Raw genomic sequence first — 23,435 nt, forward strand, 5'->3', positions numbered from 1 at the left:
AAAAGCACAGCACACCTCAAGGACTTCCGTGCTCCGAGACATCCTTCCTTTCCCCCCCGCTTACCGTGTCTGTAAACTGGTAGGCGATGAACTTCCGCATCAAGGCGATGGCTGTGGCCCGCTCCTCTCCGATCTGGGGTGAGAGGAAAGGCCAGAAACGTGTTAGAAGAAGAAGAAGATGATATTGGATTTATATCCCGCCCTCCACTCCGAAGAGTCTCAGAGCGGCTCACAATCTCCTTTCCCTTCCTCCCCCACAACAGACGCCCTGTGAGGTAGATGAAGATATTGGATTTATATCCCGCCCTCCACTCCGAAGAGTCTCAGAGCGGCTCACAATCTCCTTTCCCTTCCTCCCCCACAACAGACACCCTGTGAGGTAGATGAAGATATTGGATTTATATCCTGCCCTCCACTCCGAAGAGTCTCAGAACGGCTCACAATCTCCTTTCCCTTCCTCCCCCACAACAGACACCCTGTGAGATAGATGAAGATATTGGATTTATATCCCGCCCTCCACTCCGAAGAGTCTCAGAGCGGCTCACAATCTCCTTTACCTTCCTCCCCCACAACAGACACCCTGTGAGGTGGGTGGGGCTGAGAGGGCTCTCCCAGCAGCTGCCCTTTAAGGACAACCTCTGCCAGAGCTATGGCTGACTCAAGGCCATGCTAGCAGGTGCAAGTGGAGGAGTGGGGAATCAAACCCAGTTCTCCCACATAAGAGTCCGCACACTTAACCACTACACCAAACTGGCTCTCTTGTGGTGGGGCTAAGAGAGCTCTCACAGCAGCTGCCCTTTCAAGGACAACCTCTGCCAGAGCTATGGCTGACCCAAGGCCATTCCAGCAGGTGCAAGTGGAGGAGGGGGGAATCAAACCCGGTTCTCCCAGATAAGAGTCCGCACACTTAACCACTACACCAAACTGGCTCTCATTCCAAACTGGCTCTCCTTAGAATAAAAATCACGCTCAGGAGCCAAACGGCTCCGCTTGATGCAAAGGCTAAGGCGCCCCTGCGGAGCAGAGTCTGGAGAAGTTAAGAGCGGCCTCGGCCTGTGAGTGGCTTACCTTACATTTCACCGTCCACAGATTGGGATCTCTGGATAGCGGGAGAAGAAAGGACAGGTCAGCGTGTCATCCCCCAAATTGGTGTCGCCCTTTCCTTGCGACGGGCCAGAGGGCATCTCAGCCATGCCTCTTTTGCCACCGTCCTGCCTGGAGTGCCTTGCCTCACCCTGCCCACCGTCTTCAAGGACCACTGCCTCCCGCGCTCGCAAAACCACACGTACAACGCGAGGTCCTTACTTGACACCGGGAAGCAACTGCTGCTGCGCGATGTCATCGGAGAGCTCGTCGGAGCCGCCGTACACCCTGGAAGGGGCAAAGAGGAGAGCGCTGAGCTACCTGAGGCGGAGACGGGGACGCCACCGAGAAGGCGCCGACGCACATGGCCCGCAGGGCAGGAGAGAAGCCCCATACTCACGTCTCTCCCACAGAGGACTTGGCATATTTCTTCATGTAGTACTCCCCCAGTTCCTCTTCTCGCTGGTCCCTGAAGAAATTCAGAGGGAGGGGAGAGACGAATAAGAACACTGAGGTGGCAGGGGCTCAGTGCAAAACCCTTCACTCCACCTCTGGTGGCTGAAAGTGGGGAAGTCCCAGATTGGAACCTCACCTCGGTTCTGGACTCATGGAGCAGCCCTAGACAAGAGATGAGCAAATGGGACCCTCCCTCCCCACAGCCCACGGGGGCTAAGACACTGATAGGAAAACGAGATGCTAAAAGAGTTAAAAGGGAGAAAGAGCAGAGACCAGCCCTCATCTGCGGGCTCACAATTCTCTCACTCCACTCCTTGAACTGCGAATCCGGCAGCTAATAATCGGGCAGGCTAGGTTATTGTAACTCTCTCCACGTGGGGCTGCCCTTGACCCTCCTCCGGAGAAACCAGCTGGTGCAGAACGCTGCTGCGCAGATGTTGACGTCGTCGCCTGCACGGGCAAGGATCCATCCTGTGCTGCGTGAACTGCACCAGCTGCCTACTGAGTACCGGATCCGGTTCAAGGTGGTGGCGCTTACCTTTAAAGCCCTATATGGCCACGGGCCAGCATACCTTCGGGATCGCCTCTCCCTGTATGAACCCCGTAGGTCTTTATGATCAGCGACCCAACAGCTTTTGGTAATACCCGGCCCCAGAGACGTCCACCTGGCCTCAACGAGGGCCAGGATCTTTTCAGCCCTGGCCCCTGTCTGGTGGAACGAGCTCCCCCTGGAGGTCTGGGCCCTGCGGGATCTGCTCCAATTCCACAGGGCCTGTAAAACAGAGCTCTTCCGGCAGGCTTTCAGCTGACGCAGCGGACGTCACTTGTTACCGGCCTCCCCCATTCATTCCATCCCAGTGCTTCATTCTATCCCATCCCACTCCTCCACTTGCAGCTGCTGGAATGGCCTTGGGTCAGCCATAGCTCTCACAGAGCTGTCCCTGAAAGGGCAGCTGCTGTGAGAGCCCTCTCAGCCCCACCCACCTCAACAGGGTGTTTGTTGTGGGGGAAGAAGATAAAGGAGATTGTAAGCCGCTCTGAGTCTCTGATCCAAAGAAGAGGGCGGGGTATAAATCTGTGGTCTTCTTTTTCTCCTCCTCCACTTGCAGCTGCTGGAATGCCCTTGGGTCTGCCATAGCTCTCGCAGGATTTGCCCTTGAAAGGGCAGCTGCTGTGAGAGCCCTCTCAGCCCCACCCACCTCACAGGGTGTCTGTCATTGGGGAAGAAGATATGGGAGATTGGGAGCCACTCTGAGTCTCTGATTCAGAGAGAAGGGCGGGGTGTAAATCTGCAGTCTTCCTTCTTCTTCTATAAGACCTGCTGGACCTGGACAAGATGCCATGTCTGTGAGGCAGAACCTGCCATTTTAGTCTCTGTTGTCACTCTGTAGCTGTAGATTTTATATATTTTAACTTGGTCTTTTATTGCTTTTTACTGTTGATAGTTGTTTATGATGTAACCCGCCCTGAGCCTGTCCTATGGGAAGGGTGGGCTAGAAATCAAATCAAATCAATAAATAATTCCTTTTTTCTAACGGATTACCTCCATAAGTTCTGTAGCCTCCGTGCCCCGGAGCGATCCTCGTCCAGAACCACGTTGTCAATGTTAGATGCTGGGAAAGAGACGGAAGTTTGAGACACAGAGGACAAAAAGGGAAAGGGGGGGGGGGCTGAAGCCAGGAGGTGATGTGGACAAGCCGTTGTTGGGGAGGTGGGGGCGGTCAAGAACTTTCAGAACAGCAAACCCATTGTTTGGGTCTGAACTGTCTGCAATGCTAAAGTCCATTTCACTCTGTAATAATTCCAGTGCATTTGCCCATTGAGACAGGAGGAAAGAGAGAGAGAGAGAGAAAGAAAGAAAGCAAGGAGGACAGAAAGAAAAGATGCATCTAAGAGAATCGGGGGGCAGACCCTGCTGATTACGAGTAACCCGAACGCAGCCGTGCTCAGCCCCTGCTGTTTCTAGAGAGCAAGCTTCAAGAGGTGAAGCTGTCTTCTACCGAATCTGACCATTGAGCCATCCAAGTCTGTATTGCCCACTCAGACTGGCAGTGGCTCTCCAGGGTCTCAGACGGAGGTCTTTCGCATCACCTACTGCCTGGTTCTTTTTACCTAGAGACGCCGGGGATCAAACTTGTGACCTTCTGGCTGCCAAGCAGGCTCTGCTCCTGAGCCACAGCCCCCTCAGAAGCTTCAACAGTCTCCTGATAACAGCGCTCCAGAAAGAAACTGAAGCCCAGTTCTCCCTGGGCACTGCGAGCATGGAATCACAGAATCCTAGAGTTGGAAGAGGCCCCCAGGGTGATCTAGTCCAACCCCCGGTTTCTAGATAGCAAGCCTCAAGAGGTGAAGCTGTCTTATACTGAATCTGACCATTGGTCCATCCAAGTCCAACCCCCTGCGCAATGCAGGAAACTCACAAACACCTCCCCCTAAATTCACAGGATAGAATCCTAGAATCACAGAGTTGGAAGGCACCTCCAGGGTCATCTAGTCCAACCCCCTGCACAATGCAGGAGACTCACAAACACCTCCCCCTAAATTCACAGGATCTTCATTGCTGTCACATGGCCATCTAGCCTCTGCTTAAAAACCACCAAGGAAGGAGAGCCCACCACCTTCCAAGGAGGAAGCCTCTTTCACTGAGGGAAAAAAAAACTGAGGGGAAGAAGAACTAAGAAGAACTGAAGGGAAAAAGAAGTGAGAGGAAGAAGAGCTGAAGGGAAAAAAGAACTGAGGGAAGAAAAACTGAGGAAAGAAGAACTGAGGGGAAAAAGAACTGAGGGGAAAAAAGAACTGAAGGGAAGAAGAACTAAGAAGAACTGAAGGGAAGAAGAACTGAGGGGAAGAAGAACTAAGAACTGAAGGGAAGAAGAACTGAGGGGAAGAAGAACTAAGAAGAACTGAAGGGAAAAAGAACTGAGGGGAAAAAGAACTGAGGGGAAAAAAGAACTGAGGGGAAGAAGAACAAATGGCATCCAGCTCAGAGCCTTTAAAAATGGGTTGAGACCAATGCTCCCTCTAAGCTGCGGAGTCTTGTGAGCAAAAATTCTACTTTGTGAGCTCCTGGAATGAAAGTTGGGAGCTCCTGCATCAATTAACTTGCCCTGGGGCCATTTTTCCTGAGCGAAGACAAAAGCGTGTGAGGCGGGGACTAGAAAAACTGTGAGCTAGCTCGCACTCACTCAGCTTAAAGGGAACTCTGGTTGAGACCCAAATGTCTCAGGCAGAGCTGCCCACTCGGACCCGGTTAAACTGTAGAACTTGCTGCCACAGGATGTGGCGAAGGCTGCCAACTTGGAAGGCTTTAAAAGGGTAACTGGCAAATGCATGAAGGACTGGGCAATCAATGGCTCCTCCTCATGATGAACATCTACTGCCTCCAGTAGCGGAGGCAGGATGCCTCTTTAAAATCAGTATAGGTAGCCACATCGGCCTGCAACAGGAGACTTAGATCTGAGTCCAGTAGCCCTCAGAGATCAACAAGAGTTTCAGGGTAGAAGCTCCCTGTCAGACACTTCAAAATCAGTCACACTCTAAGACATGTGGCTCTTTCACACATATTGTGTGGCTCTTGAAGTCCTCTGCCCCATTGGCTGGCTTGGAGAAGGCATTTGTCTCTTTAAATCACTTCTCCAAGCTAAGCCAGCCAGCCAGCAGCTTGGAGAACACATTTAAAGTTGCTTTCTTTCCACCTCTCCCTCCCCAATCTTCCTTCCTTCCTTCCTTCAAACTTCTGACATCCATGTCTTGTGGCTCTCAAACAACTGATGTTTTATTCTATGTGGCTCTTGAGTTAAGCAAGTTTGGCCACCCCTGCTTTAAGACAACTTTAGAATAAGTTGCTAAGGAGCAGGGTGAAGCAGTTGCAGCCATCCTAATTGCGAGCTTCCCCGAGGTGGCTGGTCAGCCACTGTGTGCGCAGAATGCTGGACTGGATGGGCCTTTGGTCTGATCCAGCAGGCCTCTTCTGATTTTCTGAAAGGGCGATGGACCGTGCCGGGGAGTTCTGCTGCAGGTGACCGAGGTGGGGGTCAAGTTCCTTTCCATCTTCTCCCAGACGGTCCACCCTGCCCTATATCCTGCCAGGGACAAAGCCAAGCGGCTGAGCGTGCTCACCCCTCCCCTCCTCGCACGTGCCGTTTAAGAGAACCCACCAGACCGAAAGGAAGCAGAGAAGCAAGGCAGCACAGCCAGTGAAGAGGAAAGGAGCTGGAATGAGAGGAGGAAAACCAAAATCCTTTTCTTACCTTCGAGTTCTTCTGCTCATGAAGAGGTGGTGGTGGTGGTGGTGGGCGGACAGTATGAGCCAAATAATATCATCAAAACCAACCACAGGGTGGGGGTGAATGAGGGACAGAAAAGCGAAGGAACAAAATTAAGATGTGGCATGGAACAAGCAGAAGCGAATGAAATGCACGTCACTCCAAAGGGAAGCTGCCAGGCCAGGGGAGGTGCCAGCAAGAGCCGAGGGCAGCTTCTCGGGCAACTGGGCAGAAGAAGCACCTAGCCGCTGGCCTTTCCCTTCTCGAGAGCTACCAGGGGGTACTCGCACACCATTCCATATTAAGCTTTGCACCTGTTGCTGTGGCCATAAATCTTACGCATTTTTTTTCACTCTGACAAAGCGGCAGGGAAGGAGTTTGGCCTTGAACGCTAAAAAAGAAAAGAAATTCTAGCTCTCACCGGAAGCTTAAGAATGCGATTGAAATATTTTTCGTTAAAAAATCTTCCAGGCTTAAGGGACTGACGGATTCGAAAGAAGAATAAGGACATTCGGGAAGTGCAAAGACTTTAAACTGCTGGACCGCTTTAACTCGGCGTACCCCCAACCGGGTGGGCCCAGCGAAGTCTGATCTCGGAAGCTCAGCAGAATCAGCCCTGATTAGTTCTTGGATGGGAGACCACCAAGGAAGCCCAGGATTGCTACACAGAGGAAGGGAAAGGCAAACTGCCTCTGATTGTCCCTTGCTTCCAAAACCCTACAGCAGGGGTAGCCAGATGGTGGCTCAGGAGCCACATGTGGCTCTTCCACACATATTTCTCCCTTCCTACTTTCCTTCTTCCCTCCCTTCTTCCATTCCTCCCTCCCTCTCTTCTTTCCTCCCTCTCTCCCTCCCTACTTGCCTTCCTCCCTCCCTCCTTTCCCCCTCCCTCCCTCCTTTCCTCCCTACCTACTTTCCTTCCTCCCTTGCCCCATCAGCTGACTCGGAGAAGGCATTTGTGCCTTTACATCACTTGGAGAATTAAATTTAAAGTTGCTTTCTTTCCACCTCTCCCTCCCCATCTATTTGCCTGCCTGCCTTAAGAACATAAGAGAAGCCATGTTGGATCAGGCCAACGGCCCATCCAGTTCAACACTCTGTGTCACACAGTGGCCAAAATCCAGATGCCATCAGGAGGTCCACCAGTGGGGCCAGGACACTAGAAGCCCTCCCACTGTTGCCCCTCCAAGAATTCAGAGCATCACTGCCCCAGACATAAGGACATAAGAGAAGCCATGTTGGATCAGGCCAATGGCCCATCCAGTCCAACACTCTGTGTCACACAGTGGCCAAAAAAACCAAGTGCCATCAGGAGGTCCACCAGTGGGGCCAGGACACTAGAAGCCCTCCCACTGTGCCCCCCCAAGCACCAAGAATACAGAGCATCACTGCCCCAAACAGAGAGTTCCAACACGCTGTGGCTAATAGCCACTGATGGACCTCTGCTCCATATTTTTATCTAATCCCCTCTTGAAGCTGTCTATACTTGTAGCCGCCGCCACCTCCTGTGGCAGTGAATTCCACGTGTTAATCACCCTTTGGGTGAAGAAGGACTTCCTTTTATCCATTCTAACCCGACTGCTCAGCAATTTCATTGAATGCCCACGAGTTCTCGTATTGCGAGAAAGGGAGAAAAGGACTTCTTTCTCTACCTTCTCTATCCCGTGCATCATCTCGTAAACCTCGATCATGTCTTGCAGCTCCCAAACATCTTATGTTCTTGTCTGTGGCTCTCAAACATCTGATGTTTATTGTTTGTGGCTCTTACGTTAAGCAAATTTGGCCAGCCCTGCCCTACGGGGTTGCCATAAGTCAGCTATCACTTGATAGCAAACCCCCCCTCCCCCCCAAAAAAAGTCAGAAACAAGGTGTGTCCTGAGTCTGAGAACACACGGCCAGCCAGAATCTGCCCGCCTCATCCTCGGGAGTAACGGGCAGAAGGACGCCGTGGGTCTCAAAAGCCTGCATAGTTGTGCATTTTGCTGCCCATCCGTTGGCGGGTCAACATGACAACGGGCACCGAGCCCGCTCAGGCATCCAGATTTGTTTCAGATGTCGATGACGCGAGAAGGACTGGTCTTACCTTTCTCCAAGATGTCCTCCGCGCCGTCTTCCCATTGGTCTTCATCTTCGTACTCGTCATCCACATCTGATGGGGAAAACAAAGGCCCGCTTGGATCAGCGCCAGACCAAACCTGGCCCCCAAGGAGGTTCTTCCTCCAAAGTAGCTCTGAAACGGCTGGCCAAGAGGTGGGAAGGAAGGCCGTTTACCAGCTTCATCCAAAATAAAGCCTCCGTGTCTGGGTTTCTTGGCGGGCCGGTCATCGTCTTCCTCCTCCTCCTCTTCGTCATAGTCGTCCTCTTCCTCTTCTTCCTCCTCCTCTTCCTCCGCTTCCTCTTTCTCGCTGCCTACAGCACTGACACGTTCTTCTGCCTGAAGAATTTTTACCTTCAGTTTCCAAACTACAGTTTGCTGCTTTTCATCAGATCACGCCCCCCCCCCCCCCCAGGTCGTCCCCTGTGCAAGCACCAGTCGTTTCTGACTCTGGGGCGACGTCGCATCACAACGTTTTCATGGCAGACTTTTTACGGGGTGGTTTGTCATTGCCTTCCCCAGTCTTTTACACTCCCTCGCCAGCAAGCTGGGGACTCATATGACCAACTTCAGAAGGATGGAAGGCTGAGTCAACCTGGAGCCGGCTCCCTGAACCCAGCTTCCGCTGGGATCGAACTCAGGTCGTGAGCAGAGGGCTCCGACTGCAGTACTGCAGCTTTAGCACTCTGCGCCACGGGGCTATTAACCATCATAAAAAGGTCAAGGTAGTCCCCTGTGCAAGCACCAGTCGTTTCCGACTCTGGGGTGACGTTGCTTTCACAATGTTTTCATGGCAGACCTTTTTACAGGGTGGTTTGTCATTGCCTTCCCCAGTCATCTACACTTTCCCCCCAGCAAGCTGGGGACTCATTTGACCGACCTCGGAAGGATGGAAGGCTGAGTCAACCTTGAGCTGGCTCCCTGAACCCAGCTTCCACTGGGATCGAACTCAAGTCATGAGCAGAGGGCTCCAACTGCAGTACTGCAGCTTTACCACTCTGCGTCACGGGGCTATTAACCATCATAAAAAGGTAAAGGTGCAAGCACCAGTTGTTTCCGACTCTGGGGTGACGTTGTTTTCACAATGTTTTCACGGCAGACTTTTTACGGGGTGGTTTGCCATTGCCTTCCCCAGTCATCTACACTTTTCCCCCAACAAGCTGGGGACTCATTTGACCGACCTCGGAAGGATGGAAGGATGAGTCAACCTTGGGCCGGCTATCTGAACCCAGCTTCCGCCAGGATCAAACTCAGGTTGTGAGCGGAGAGCTCGGGCTGCAGTACTGCAGCTTTACCACTCTGCGCCACGGGGCTCCTTTTCCCCTCCCCAAAGCAGCTCACCAAAACAGAGAGGCCTCGCCCAGGTTTTTCAAGACCGGTCTTGCTACATCAGCAGGTCAGCAACTGAGAATCTTCCAGGTCCAATTTAGCAGCCTCTCACGCCCCAACAACTATTCACTAACCGAGAAGAGCAGGATTACGTCACACCATATTTGCCTCTGAGCTGCCTCAAGAGCCTGCGCTAGTTTTTCTGGAGCAGATCAACACAGCCACTCCTCTCAAAGCTAAATAAGTGAGAGAGAAAAACCGGGAGAGAGGAAAAAAACGTCTCTTTCCATTTTTCCAATGGAAAAACTAGAAACTTTGTACTGAGATGCCACAGAAATAATTAACCTTTTGGAACGAGCAAAATTCCTTTTAGACGAGTGTTACGCCAAATGTACAGCATGAAGGTTTTTAGCTGAGAGACAGTTTACAGCAGGGGTGGCCAACGGTAGCTCTCCAGATGTTTTTTTTGCCTACAACTCCCATCAGCCCCAGCCAGCGTGGCCAATGGCTGGGGCTGATGGGAGTTGTAGGCAAAGAAAAACATCTGGAGAGCTACCGTTGGCCACCCCTGGTCTACAGCATGAGATAAAGATAATCTTTGTGTGTCTTACAGACGTGTATAAAATATATTCCAAAGCTCATTGTGCAGAGACTAGCGCAACGGTGGGCCCCAGGCTCTCCTGGAAGTTTTCTGGACTGTTCAAACACCACTTGTTTCCTTGAGAAGGCAAGACATACAGGACCGCTTTCTTCCCTCCCGTCAGCCTTACCTCATTCTCCTCGACTTCTTCTCCTTCGCTGCTTCGCTCGCTCTCGTCTTCAGAGAAATTGCTGTCCTCGCTGTCGGACATTTTTGGCAGTGCTCTCCTATATCCTGAAGGAGGAGGGAAGGACCCAAACACGTTGCGTTACAAACAACCCCTGCCCTAGGATGAGTCGAGTCTGCGCGCCGAAGCCATCGTCTTCGCAAAGAAAAAGCTGCAAAAATAAAAAAAAGGCAGAGGGAGGGACGTGCAGGGCTGGAGTTAGGGATTCTGCCACTAGAGGCAGACCCCTGCACCGCCCCTTCCCGCCCCCCACAAGCTCCCTTTATAATTTTTGTTTCGTGTGCATGCCTTGGAAGCCTCTGAAGAGCGCAGTGTTTTAGCGACACCTGGCCTCTTTCAGCTTGAAAGCAGCCAGACGCCGCTTAACGGAAGCCTCCGAAGAGTGTAGCGCACTGTGCACTGGGCAAGGGGAGTAAGGAGGTGCCTAGTGGCACCCCCAGGTGGGGTAGCTCCTTCGGCAGCCACTTACCCCATCTACTCCCACACGCCAGCCCTGTGGACGTGGTAGAATAGGAACGTTCTTGCCCAAGGCCAACACGGAGTTCTTGGGCTCCCACAAATGCGCTGCAATGGTTTGGCAAAGATGGACTCCCACATGCATCTTTCCTGGCACCCTTTGCCATGTTCCGGCTTTGTTGTCATTTCTAGCCTAAAAGGTGTCTGGGCGGAGAGGGACACCATGATTTCAAAGTGAACAAGCCCTGCCTGGTTGTCTGGAAAAAAGCTGCTGTGTGTCAGAACTCCAAAGGGGCTCACAGGCTCAAAATGACTGGGGATCTCTGCTCTGCAGCTGATGTTAGAGCGGTGGGGCCACCTGAGTATTCTGAATTCCACGCCCCCCCCCTCTATTTACATGACCTGCTTCCCTCTGGATCACTTGGGAACGGGCCCCCATGTGAACCAAGAGCTAGGAAGCAAAGGCTAGGTTTCCAAAAGAAGCCTAATAAATGCCGTATATTCACACCCCTAGTCTTCCCCTACACAGCAGCGCTGTCCTGCTAAACAGGCAGTGGCTTTCCAAGACTGCTCTTCCACTGAAACATAGAGATGGAAGGGTCCTCCAAGGTCATATAAGTCCAGGGGTGGCCAACAGTAGCTCTCCAGATGTTTTTGCCTACAACTCCCATCAGCTCCAGCCACTGGCCATGCTGGCTGGGGCTGATGGGAATTGTAGGCAAAAAAACATCTGGAGAGCTACTGTTGGCCACCCCTGATATAGTCTACTTAAGATCATAGAATCCTAGAGCTGGAAGGGACCTCCAGGGTCATCTAGTCCAACCCCCTGCACAATGCAGGAAACTCACAAACACCTCCCCCCGTAAATTCACAGGATCTTCATTGCTGTCAGATGGCCATCTAGCCTCTGTTTAAAAACCTCCAAGGAAGGAGAGCCCACCACCTCCCAAGGAGGAAGCCTGTTCCACTGAGAAGCCGCTCTAACTGTCAGGAAGTTCTTCCTAATGTTGAGCCAGAAACTCTTTTGATCTAATTTCAATCCATTGGTTCTGGTCCGACCTTCCGGGGCCACAGAAAACAATTCCACACCATCCTCTATAGGACAGCCCTTCAAGTACTTGAAGATGGTGATCCTATCACCTCTCAGCCGCCTCTTCTCCAGGCTAAACATCCCCAGCTCCTTCAACCTTTCCTCACAGGACTTGGTCTCCAGACCCCTCACCATCTTCGTCACCCTCCTCTGGACCTGCTCCAGCTTGTCTAGGTCCTTCTTCAAATGTGGTGCCCCAAACTGAACACAAGACTCCAGGTGAGGTCTGACCAGAGTAAAGCGACACCATCACGTCACGTGATCTGCCGCTTCCCTGCACAATGCACGAAATTCACAATTACCTTCCCCCCCCGCTCCCACAGGGGAAGGCAAAAAACCTTTAGGACCCCCGAGCCGATCTAGCCTGGAGGGAAATGCCTTTTTTGACCCCAAAGTGACAATCTTGGGCAAAGAATAAGGACTGCAAGAGCCAAGCACCGGCTCATTCCTTCCTCTCAAGATCTGCCAAATTCAGAGATGCACGGCTGTCAGAAAACCATCCGGTAGCCTCCGCTTGAAAACCTCAAAAGGAGGAGAGGCTGCTACCTTCCGAGGAAGCCTGTTCCACTGAGGAACCGCTCTGCCGGGAAGTTCTTCCTAATGGTGAGCTGAAAACTCGTTTGGTTTAATTCCAATCCACCGGTTCTTGGCCGACCTTCTGGAGCAACAGGAAACAGATTCTCTCAGGGACAGAACCTGACTCCATCTGCCCCAATGGCATTGCAAAGTCACCCAATGAGTACGATTAACTCTTCTCCGACGGGCAGCAGGTCTCCAGGGTGAGGTGCTTTTCCCTGAGCCATTCTGAGCATGTTTCCTGTTTAGAGATTCCCTTGGTGCCTTTCTGGTCCCTGATGAACCTTTACGACTATAGGAGCTTACGACTAATCCTTTGCCTGATGAAGAATTTGAACTGGAAACAGGAGAATAGTTGGAGGACTGCCAATCATATGAATTTTAGACATTCGTGAGCAATTAATGATCGGGAAGGCCATATTCTATCTTCACTCAAATAATTTCTGCCCTTGAAGGCTTCCAACAGGGGACTTTAACGTATCGTGGATTACCCTTGTGAAAGAAGCAGATGCTTTAAATCCCTTGAGGATTCCTTTGGACTTGTATGTTTGATTATTAGAGTAAAGGCAATTGTAAATTTCTTTATTAAAGAAACTGTTTAATTTTCTTAGTAATTCAAGCCACATTTTCTATGTTTTCTAGTCTCTCGGTAACAACTCTGATTCGATGGTCACCTCCAGGAGAGGCCTGGAGACCTGGAACGGCAACTGATCTCCAGATGGCACTTCCCCCCCTGAAGTGGCTGCTTTGGAGGGCGTGCTATGGGGTTGCCAACCTCCAGTTACTGCCTGGAGATCTCCCGCTATTACATTTGTCTCCAGGTATTAGAGATCAGCTCCCCTAGAAAAAAACCAGCTGCTTGGTAAGGTGGATCTTATGCAGAAATGGCCAACGGTAGCTCTCCGGATGTTTTTTTTTGCCTACAACTCCCATCAGCCCCAGCCGGCATGGCCAATGGATGGGGGTGATGGGAGTTGTAGGCAAAAAAAAAAAAAACATATGGAGAGCTACCGTTGGCCACCCCTGCCTTATGCAATTATACCCCATCAAAGCCCTTCCCTTTCCCCAAATCCCACCCTCCTCAGCCTCCACCCCCCAAATCTCCAGGTATTTCTCAACCCAGACCTGGCAACCCTAGTGGACCCCAGGGCATTGTGGTCCCACTCGAAACTTCATACATTTTTTAAACTGGAGGTGGCACCCATAAACCTCCACCACTGAGTGATGGCCCACCTCAGGCCAGTCTCTCTTTCCCTTGGGTCAGTCATAGCTCTGGCAGAGGTTGTCCTTGAAAGGGCAGCTGCTGTGAGAGCCCTCTCAGCCCCACCCACCTCACAGGGTGTCTGTTGTGGGGGAGGAAGGGAAAGGAGATTGTGAGCTGCTGTGAGACTCTTCGGAGTGGAGGGTGGGATATAAATCCAATATCTTCTTCTTCTTCTTCTCTGTGCCTCAGGCTCTCCCCTAGGGTTGTCAGGTCTGTGCTGGAGAATACCTGGAGACTTTGGGGGTGGATCTGGGAGAGGGCGGGATTAGGGGAGGGGCCTCAGCAGGGTGCAATGTCCTAGAGTCCACCTTCCAAAGCAGCCGTTTTCTCCAGGGGAGCTGATCTCCACCAGCTGGAAATCAGCTGTCAAAACGGGAGATCTCCAGGCCCCACCAGGCGGCTGCAGCAACCCACCAAGAGCGACGCGGATAATAGAGCAGGAAATGAAGGTAATAAACCTCCGCAAAACCCAGCCTCAAATTGCCAAAGACTAATACCAAATAAATACAAACACTGGAAATTTATATTCAGTTGTGCAAAAGCATTCCATATATATAAATGGCAGATAAAAAACATAAACCTTCACCCAAAGTCATTTACAGACAAATCAATGTCCAGGAAATTCCAAAGGATGGATGAAGGCAGAAATTCAACCGGTCAAGTCTTTCACAAAGAACAATGCTTCCAGAAGAAGTTTTTTGCATTGAGGAATTTCAAACAGAGAAACGATGCTTCAAAGAACTTGTCCTTGAACATATATATGAACATATGAAGCTGCCTTCTACTGAATCAGACCCTCTTTGGTCCATCAAAGTCAGTATTGTCTACTCAGACTGGCAGCGGCTCTCCAGGGTCTCATGCTGAGGTTTTTTCACACCTATTTGCCTGGACCCTTTTTTGGAGATGCCGGGGATTGAACCTGGGACCTTCTGGTTACGAAGCAGATGCTCTACCACTGAGCCACCGTCCCTCCTTTTGTACAGCAAGGCACATAAGTTTAGGAATGCGACGCGGTAGTACTTTGGTCCCACGTTCCAAAACTTACGTGCCTTGCTGTACGAAAGGATAAGTTCTTTGGAGCATCGTTTCTCTATTTGAAATTCTTCAATGCAAAAAAACTTCTTCTGGAAGCATCGTTCTTCGTGAATAGGGCTGCCAAGTCTGTGTTGGAAAATAGCTGGAGACTTTGGGGGTGGAGCCGGGAGAGGGCGGGGTTTGGGCAGGGGAGGGGCCTCAGCATGCAGGGTCCGATGCCCTAGAGTCCACCCTCCAAAGCAGCCACTTTCTCCAGGGGAGCTGACCCCTGTCAGCTGGAGATCAGGTGTCAAAGCGGGAGATCTCCCTGCCCCACCTGGAGGCTGGCATCCCTAGCTGGGAGAGGGCGGGGTTTCGGGAGGGGAGGGGCCTCAGCATGCATGCTCCAATGTCAAAGCGGGAGATCTCCCGGCCCCACCTGGAGGCTGGCATCCCTAGCTGGGAGAGGGCGGGGTTTCAGGAGGGGAGGGGCCTCAGCATGCATGCTCCAATGTCAAAGCGGGAGATCTCCCGGCCCCACCTGGAGGCTGGCATCCCTAGCTGGGAGAGGGCGGGGTTTCGGGAGGGGAGGGGCCTCAGCATGCATGCTCCAATGTCAAATCGGGGGATCTCCCGGCCCCACCTGGAGGCTGGCATCCCTAGCTGGGAGAGGGCGGGGTTTCAGGAGGGGAGGGGCCTCAGCATGCATGCTCCAATGTCAAAGCGGGAGATCTCCCGGCCCCACCTGGAGGCTGGCATCCCTAGCTGGGAGAGGGCGGGGTTTCGGGAGGGGAGGGGCCTCAGCAGGCATGCTCCAATGTCAAATCGGGGGATCTCCCGGCCCCACCTGGAGGCTGGCATCCCTAGCTGGGAGAGGGCGGGGTTTCGGGAGGGGAGGGGCCTCAGCATGCATGCTCCAATGTCAAATCGGGGGATCTCCCGGCCCCACCTGGAGGCTGGCATCCCTAGCTGGGAGAGGGCGGGGTTTCGGGAGGGGAGGGGCCTCAGCACGCATGCTCCAATGTCAAAGCGGGGGATCTCCCGGCCCCACCTGGAGGCTGGCATCCCTAGCTGGGAGAGGGCGGGGTTTCGGGAGGGGAGGGGCCTCAGCATGCATGCTCCAATGTCAAAGCGGGAGATCTCCCGGCCCCACCTGGAGGCTGGCATCCCTAGCTGGGAGAGGGCGGGGTTTCGGGAGGGGAGGGGCCTCAGCATGCATGCTCCAATGTCAAAGCGGGAGATCTCCCGGCCCCACCTGGAGGCTGGCATCCCTAGCTGGGAGAGGGCGGGGTTTCGGGAGGGGAGGGGCCTCAGCATGCATGCTCCAATGTCAAAGCGGGAGATCTCCCGGCCCCACCTGGAGGCTGGCATCCCTAGCTGGGAGAGGGCGGGGTTTCGGGAGGGGAGGGGCCTCAGCATGCATGCTCCAATGTCAAATCGGGGGATCTCCCGGCCCCACCTGGAGGCTGGCATCCCTAGCTGGGAGAGGGCGGGGTTTCGGGAGGGGAGGGGCCTCAGCATGCATGCTCCAATGTCAAATCGGGGGATCTCCCGGGCCCACCTGGAGGCTGGCAACCCTCCCCTTTCCCCCTTTGCCGGCCTACCTGGCAGGGCTGTTGTGGGGATGTGGCTGGACGTGGGCAGGCGGGGGCCGTCCAGGGCGCGATCTCCCGCGGCCTCTCCGCCCTCCGCCCACCCGCGGCCTACGCAGGCCCCACCAGGCCCGACGCCCGCGCGAGTCGTTCCCGCAGCCCCCAACGGCCCCCGCGCCTCCCCTCAGCCGCCGCCACTCACCGCTGCCGGGCCGGGCCGGGGAAAAGGAACGAGAAGATGGGAAAGAGCGAAACGAAGAAGAAACTCCGTTCCCCTCACGGATTCCGACCAAGTCTCGCGAGATCTGGGGCGCGGACGTGACGTCGCCGGGAAAGGGGCGGGGCCGGAGGACGCCAGAGCGGAGAAGGAAGGGAGGAGGCGGGGCGCGCTCGGGTGACGTTGAGGCGACGCTCGCGCGAAGGGCGGTCTGCGCCGGAAAAGGTCACGTGAGGCAGAAAGGCGACAGCGGATTGGGTGGGTGGGGCGTGGTGACGGAGGCCGGGAAGGGCCTCTTTCCCACTCTCTTTCCCCTTCGCTGGCTAACACAACCCCCTCTGCCTGGCCTACCTTGCAGGGTTGTTGTCATAGATCCCAGAGTTGGAAGGGCCCTCCAGGGTCATCTCGTCCAACCCCCTGCACAATGCAGGAAACTCACAAACACCTCCCCCCAAATTCACAGGATAGAATCCTAGAATCACAGAGTTGGAAGGGACCTCCCGGGTCATCTAAGTCCAACCCCCTGCACAATGCAGGAAACTCACAAACGCCTCCCCCTAAATTCACAGGATCTTCATCGCTGTCAGATGGCCATCTAGCCTCTGCTGAAAAACCTCCAAGGAAGGAGAGCCCACCACCTCCCGAGGAAGCCTGTTCCACTGAGAAACCGCTTCAAAAGTCAGGAAGTTCTTCCTAACGTTGATCTGGAAACTTTTGATTTAATTTCAACCCGTTGGTTCTGGTCCTACCTTCTGGGGCCACAGAAAACAATTCCACACCATCCTCTCTATGACAGCCCTTCAAGCCCTTGAAGATGGTGATCCTATCACCTCTCAGCCGCCTCCTCTCCAGGCTAAACATCCCCATCTCCTTCAACCTTTCTTCATAGGAGTTGGTCTCCAGACCCCTCATCCGTTTAGGTTACACATCTGTCCTCCACAAAACCAGTCTCTCCTTTCAGAAGAGGCTGAGCGCAACTACGCCCAAATAGATAAAGAGGCATTGGCAATCGTGGCGGGCGCATACAAATTCAACAACTACCTGTATGGTAGGCGCTTCACAATTGCCACAGACCACAAGCCATTGCTCGGCCTACTCACCTCAGACCGCCAGACACCGCAGATCCTGTTCCTCAACTCATACACCTACAAGCTCGTCTACTGCCCTGGCAAGGCAATGGGTCACGCAGAAGCCCTCTGCCGCCTTTCGCTACTGGAGATGGACCCAGATCTGACCCCGGCCCACCACGTGATGCTCCTGGAGTCTCTACCGGAGCGGCCCCTCCGTGCAGCGGAGGTAGCCAGGTCCGCGGGCAGAGACCGCATCCTTGCACGCGTTTCGGACTGAGTGGGGAGTAGGGTTGCCAATCCCCAGGTGGGGGCAGGGGACCCCCCCAGTTTGGAGACCCTCCCCCCGCTTCAGGGTCATCAGAAAGCGGGGGGAGGGGAGGGAAATGTCTGCTGGGAACTCTGTTATTCTATATGGAGATTTATTCCCATAGAAAATCATGGAGAATTGATCTGTGGGTATCTGGGGCTCTGGGGGGGGCTGTTGTTTGGGGTAGAGGCACCAAATTTTCAGTATAGCATCTAGTGCCTCTCCCCAAAATACCCCCCCAGGTTTCAAAAAGATTGGACCAGGGGGTCCAATTCTATGAGCCCCAAAAGAAGGTGTCCCTGTCCATTATTTCTTATGGAAGGAAGGAATTGAAAAGGTGTGCCATCCCTTTAAATGTGAGGGCCAGAACTCCCTTTGGAGTTCAATTATGCTTGTCACAGCCTTGATCTTGGCTCCACCCCAATGTCTCCTGGCTCCACCCTTAAAGTCTCCTGGCTCCACCCCCAAAGTCCCTAGATATTTCTTGAATTGGACTTGGCAACCCTAGTGGGAAGGGGTTGGCCCGCGGGCAAACTGGACACTGAATTCAGACCGTTTGTTTCCCGCCGGGAAGAACTCTCCTTACACAAAGGGTGTATTCTTTGGGGCAGCAGGGTGGTGGTCCCTCCCCCACTCCAGAAGCAAGTGCTCGAAGCCTTGCACGAAACGCACTCGGGGATAGTTCTCCCAGATAAGATTATGCAGTTTATTCAATAAAGGAGGGGAACCCAGACTGCTTGGGTCACAGCTTGAGAGAAAGGCTGATTTACCCATATTTTGGGAAGGGATAAAGTGGAAAAGATGAATCCAATCTGTTCAGGGAGAATTATTGATTGATTTAAAACGTTTCCGTGCTTTGTTTCCACCGTAGGTGGGGGGGGGGTTCCCGAGGCAGCAAATGTGAACACATCTCAACATTAAAACAGCATAAAAATATGTGAAATAAACAGTTCCCTAAAAAAACAACAACATAACAATACAGCCCTCCTGATGGCAGTAGCAGGACTGGAGGTTGCTGCACACTGGAAAGACAAGGCTCTGTCTTCGATACATGCTTGGAGACCCCGACTGTGGGATTATTTCCTACTCAGTAAAATCTCAATTTATAGCGCTGATGCTCTGACAGAACGTACTCAAGAAAAATTTACTGTGTTCTGGTTCCAAATAGTGGAATATCTCACCAAACATAATATTCTCCCAAAAAACCATTTTTATCATGATAATGCTGTATTTCTAATATGTTCTGGGCTCACTTTCCTCTGGTCTGAATGCAAAAAACGGTGAAGCTCTAATTAGTTGAGTTTGATTAACTGGATTTCTTAATAGAATATTGGGACAGCTGTTTGTGCATTCCTACAGTAGAATCAGTCAATAGAACGTATTTTCACTGGATGCTCTTCAGTGTAATTGCATGACTGCTCCTTGGTTCTCTATTTTATGGATCACTCTTTCTTTTTCTTGTTTTGTTTTTAAATTTATTATATCCTCACTAAGGCTGCATTATTTGAGGTGACGGATTACAGTGTTCTTTATCGTAAACTGAAAATCTGTTAATAAAAATTTGATTAATTTTTTTTAAAAAAAACATAACAATACAGTAAGGGAGAAGGGACAAAAGAAAGACATTCTCACCTGAACATATATATGAACATATGAAACTGCCTTATACTGAATCAGACCCCTAGTCCATCAAAGTCAGTATTGTCTTCTCACACTGGCAGTGGCTCTCCAGGGTCTCAAGCTGAGGATATTCACACCTATTTGCCTGGACCCTTTTTTTGGAGATGCTGGGGATTGAACCTGGGACCTTCTGCTTCCTAAGCAGATGCTCTACCACTGAGCTACCTTTCCTCCCCAACCTGCTGGCAGAAGGCAACAATAGAGGGAAACAGAGGAGGGATTGCCAAAGTTTCAGCGCCGTGTGTGCAAAAGTTCCAGAGTTGCCCCTGTCTAGCATCAGATGGGAGGGTTATCAGAAGCAGGGATTTTGAAAAAGGTCTGGTAAGTTCTTATGGAGATAAGATGGTCACAGTTAAATTAGATATAGCAACAGCTCCTTCTGGGCATTCCTAACTTCAGTCATCTCAGAGATTCTTTCATATGTCAAAAAGAAACAACCCTCCAGGATCCCTGGCCAGACTGGCCTGGAGAAAAATTGTCGTCTGACCTCAAAGTGGCAACCAGAATTTTCCTGGGCGTGTAAAAAAGGGCCATGAGAACTTTAGCTCCCTCTCGTGGAGTCAGGGTTATATAAGCACTGATAGATCCCAGTAGGCAGCCGCGCTGGTCTGAAGCAATAGAACAAAACAGTAGACAAGTGCACCGTTTAAGACCAACTAAGTTTTATTCAGAATGTCAGCTTTCGTATGCTCTTAGGCAGACTTCATCAGACAAAATGGGAATGGCAAGCAGCAATTCTTGATATAAGTGGGCAGTGAGTTGGTACGTAGAATCATAGGAATGTTTTTAGCAGATTAAAAGAATCACAAATAGGGATCTGTGCTTGTTAGTGTTAGGACAAAGCAGGGCTGAAACAACACTGGAGGGCGATAAAAAGCAGACTGCTGATGTAGGTGTGAAGTGCCATAAATCTAGGTAACATTCTGGCTTTGTTAGTTTAAATAATTGTTTCTCAAGAGGTTATAACATCTATTATAGTTTGCCATTAGAAAAAAAGGAAGACATTAAAATATAACATATTAAAATATAAGCACGGATGCAGCTCTTCCTCCCCTCCTTCTCATGATCTGCCTAATTCACAGGATCAGCCTTGCTGTTAGATGGCCATCTAGCCTCTGCTTAAAAACCTCCAAGGAAGGAGAGCCCACCACCTCCCAAGGAAGCCCCTTCCACCAAGAGACTGCTCTGTCAGGGTCCCTCAATCTGTATGAAGTTGGAAAATGTCCTTTGGAAGACATTTTCTCTCATCAAGGCAATTAAAACAAAAGGTCATGGTAAAGACTCTGGCCAAACACGCTGGAATAGTGCTTATCTTTAAACCTGTCCCCCCAAACCCATATTTCATATTTCGCTCAACTGAATCCTCAAGTTGAACAAAAGTATATGTCATTGAACTTGGTTGTGATTTCAACATGATGGTCTTCAGTTTTCCACTGAGGCACAGATTCTGGCTTGGCCTCATGCCGATCTCCCAGTTGTGCCTCGCTGTCCTCAGTTACAGAATTTGGAAGTAGGCTTCCCAATCCCCAGGTCCCAGTGGGGGACCCCCCTGGTTTTACAGGCTTCCCCCAGCCCGCTGGCCAGCGGGTGGTGGGGGGAAAGCCACGTCCCCCCAGCCACCATTACCTCTAGATCTCCCGCAGGTTAAGAAACCTGCAAACGTGTCCGGTTTTAAAACGCCTCTTTGTGTGTGTGTGGCTTCCGAGTGCCAAGGGAACCCCAGAAGACAATGCTGCGCAAATGGATGAAAGGTATTTAAAGTTGAGCAGGAAGTACTTCATGGGGAAGGGTCAGAAGTAGAGCCTCCATTTCTTTTGCTTTACTTTCAGAGTGAATAAGAGAGAGAGAGTGTGTGTGTGTGTGTGAGAGAGAGAGCAGCGTAGCCCCTGTAATCTTCAGATGTCATGGTGGAGGAACCAGACTCAGTGAGAGAGAGAAAAAGAGAGAGAGTACTTTTCAGAAGTCTTTGTAGGGGAGGCAGTAATAGTGTGTGTCTGTCTCTGTGCTTGTTTTGCATTGTTTTCAGTCTTTGTATAGGAGCCTGTTTATGGGATAGAGGAAAACTCCACCTCTCTCTCTTTTGTTTACCTGTGTTAGGCTGAAGAACAGCGGTTCCTGTGAGTAAAGCCCCAGGGAGATCCCAAAAATGTGAGCTTGCAAACTCTGTGCATTTTGGCTGCTTTTTGTGTGTTTACACTGTCATTTACTAGAATTGCAGCTATTGGGGGATGAGGAAATGGTGACGGTTCAGGTGAACTGTATTTTTATGCATTTATTTTTGAAATGGGAGAGTCTGGCTCTGCCCCAAAGTCTCCTGGCTCCACCCCCAAAGTCTGGGGAGAGCCAGTTTGGTGTAGTGATTAAGTGTTTGGACTCTTATCTGGGAGAACTGGGTTTGATTCTCCACTCCTCCACTTGCACCTGCTGGAATGGCCTTGGGTCAGCCATATCTCTCTTATCTGGGAGAACCAGCTTTGATTCCCCACTCCTCCACTTGCACCTGCTGGCATGGCCTTGGGTCAGCCAGAGCTCTGGCAGAGGTTGTCCTTGAAAGGGCAGCTGCTGGGAGAGCCCTCTCAGCCCCACCCACCTCACAGGGTGTCTGTTGTGGGGGAGGAAGGTAAAGGAGATTGTGAGCCGCTCTGAGACTCTGTCCTTGAAAGGGCAGCTGCTGGGAGAGCCCTCTCAGCCCCACCCACCTCACAGGGTGTCTGTTGTGGGGAAGGAAGGTAAAGGAGATTGTGAGCCGCTCTGAGACTCTGTCCTTGAAAGGGCAGCTGCTGGGAGGGCCCTCTCAGCCCCACCCACCTCACAGGGTGTTTGTTGTGGGGGAGGAAGGTAAAGGAGATTGTGAGCCGCTCTGAGTGGAGGGCGGGATATAAATCCAATGTCTTCTTCCTGGCTCCACCCCCAAAGTCCCTGGATATTTTCTGAATTAGACTTGGCAACCCTATTTGGAAGGCACCCAGTGCCAAGGAAACCCGCTCTGCCACAGAAGACAATGCTGCGCAACTGGATGAAAGGCATTGAATCCGGTGCCACTGGGAAATTGAGAGAGAGCAGCTGGCGATGCTGACTTGTTTGTTTTCCTTTTTCTTCCACTCTGCTGGGTCCTCTTTTTTTACCTGGCGAAACAAAGCAAAGGAAACTGCTGACAGGTGCAAGAAGAAAAAACAACATGATTTGTCATTAAAAACAGAGTCCCTGGAAAGGTGGGATTTCTCCAAGGGGGATAAAAGTCTGAGCGGTATAAAGACCCCAGCCGGTGTGCCTAGTCATTAGGTAAGAGGCGTGGGTGAGGGTACGGCAGACACATCTATGTGATCGGTCTTAGAACTGAATCTCTGGGGCTTTCACTGTTCTGGCCACAAGTTCTCCAAAGGAAGTTCTTGCCAGGTGGGTTTTTCTGCTGTGGAGACAGAAAGCTCTTAACAAGGGTCAGCTGGACTCCTGCTCACTCCACCAAGGGTGTGGACGTAATGCCTCTGATTTATGGATCCTGCAGATATAAAGAATAATAAATAATACTGCAGGGTCAACAGAACAGTCGCTGGAAATTCCAGCGAGTGACTGAAGTCTCTGCGGGATGTACAGCTGCAGGAACGGGATGCGCATCTGCAAACTCATGATATTTTCTCAGTTTTGCCAGCTGCATGTTTCCTAGCAGTGGGCGAGGACAAATAAAGGCAGGTTTGGTGATAAAAAGAAGTGCAAAAATGCTATTTTGGCAGCTGCAGAATTTCAATTTTTTTTTTTTTTTTGGCATTTCTCTTCCTTAAACAACTTTCTCGGTGGAGAAGTTATTATTTTAAATGCGTTTGCAATCCCAGCTGTGATCCCAAAAACCAGAGGGATGGGCTAGCTAATATTTTTTTTGGGGGGAGGACATGTCCTTCCAAAGCTCCCAGCATTTTACCAGGATAAATTTTGCAAAACAGTAAAGGAAATGTGTGTGATGAACTTAAGCAAAATAAGAATGTAAGAAGAACCCTGCTGGGTCAGACCAGTAGACTGTCTAGACCAGCATCTGGTCTCACATAGCAGCCAGTCAATTCCTCTGGACAGCCAACAACAGAGCAGAGAGGCCGAGGCCTTCCCCTGAAGTTGTCTCCTC

General features: G+C 51.5%; 1 protein-coding gene across 2 annotated transcripts in view; it reads right to left on the bottom strand.

Annotated features, from left to right (window-relative positions):
- The window catches only part of SUPT5H (SPT5 homolog, DSIF elongation factor subunit), a 54,972-nt gene extending 38,624 nt beyond the window's left edge, over positions 1 to 16,348 (bottom strand). The window contains exons 1-9 of one of the 2 annotated variants that reach the window (XM_060257885.1): positions 16,250 to 16,348; positions 9,999 to 10,102; positions 8,076 to 8,238; positions 7,888 to 7,953; positions 3,083 to 3,152; positions 1,484 to 1,552; positions 1,306 to 1,371; positions 1,069 to 1,099; positions 65 to 133 (exon numbers count right to left, since the gene is read on the bottom strand). In XM_060257885.1, coding sequence (XP_060113868.1) covers positions 65 to 133; positions 1,069 to 1,099; positions 1,306 to 1,371; positions 1,484 to 1,552; positions 3,083 to 3,152; positions 7,888 to 7,953; positions 8,076 to 8,238; positions 9,999 to 10,079 — 615 coding nt within the window. In that variant the 5' untranslated portion in view covers positions 10,080 to 10,102; positions 16,250 to 16,348. Of the gene's footprint in view, positions 1 to 64; positions 134 to 1,068; positions 1,100 to 1,305; positions 1,372 to 1,483; positions 1,553 to 3,082; positions 3,153 to 5,789; positions 5,899 to 7,887; positions 7,954 to 8,075; positions 8,239 to 9,998; positions 10,103 to 16,249 lie in introns of those variants that run through there. The other variant, XM_060257886.1, reaches the window with a different exon arrangement.
- Between the last annotated feature and the right edge of the window lie 7,087 nt (positions 16,349 to 23,435).

This window comes from Heteronotia binoei, chromosome 17 (assembly GCF_032191835.1).
Source record: "Heteronotia binoei isolate CCM8104 ecotype False Entrance Well chromosome 17, APGP_CSIRO_Hbin_v1, whole genome shotgun sequence".
Lineage (NCBI taxonomy): Eukaryota > Metazoa > Chordata > Lepidosauria > Squamata > Gekkonidae > Heteronotia > Heteronotia binoei.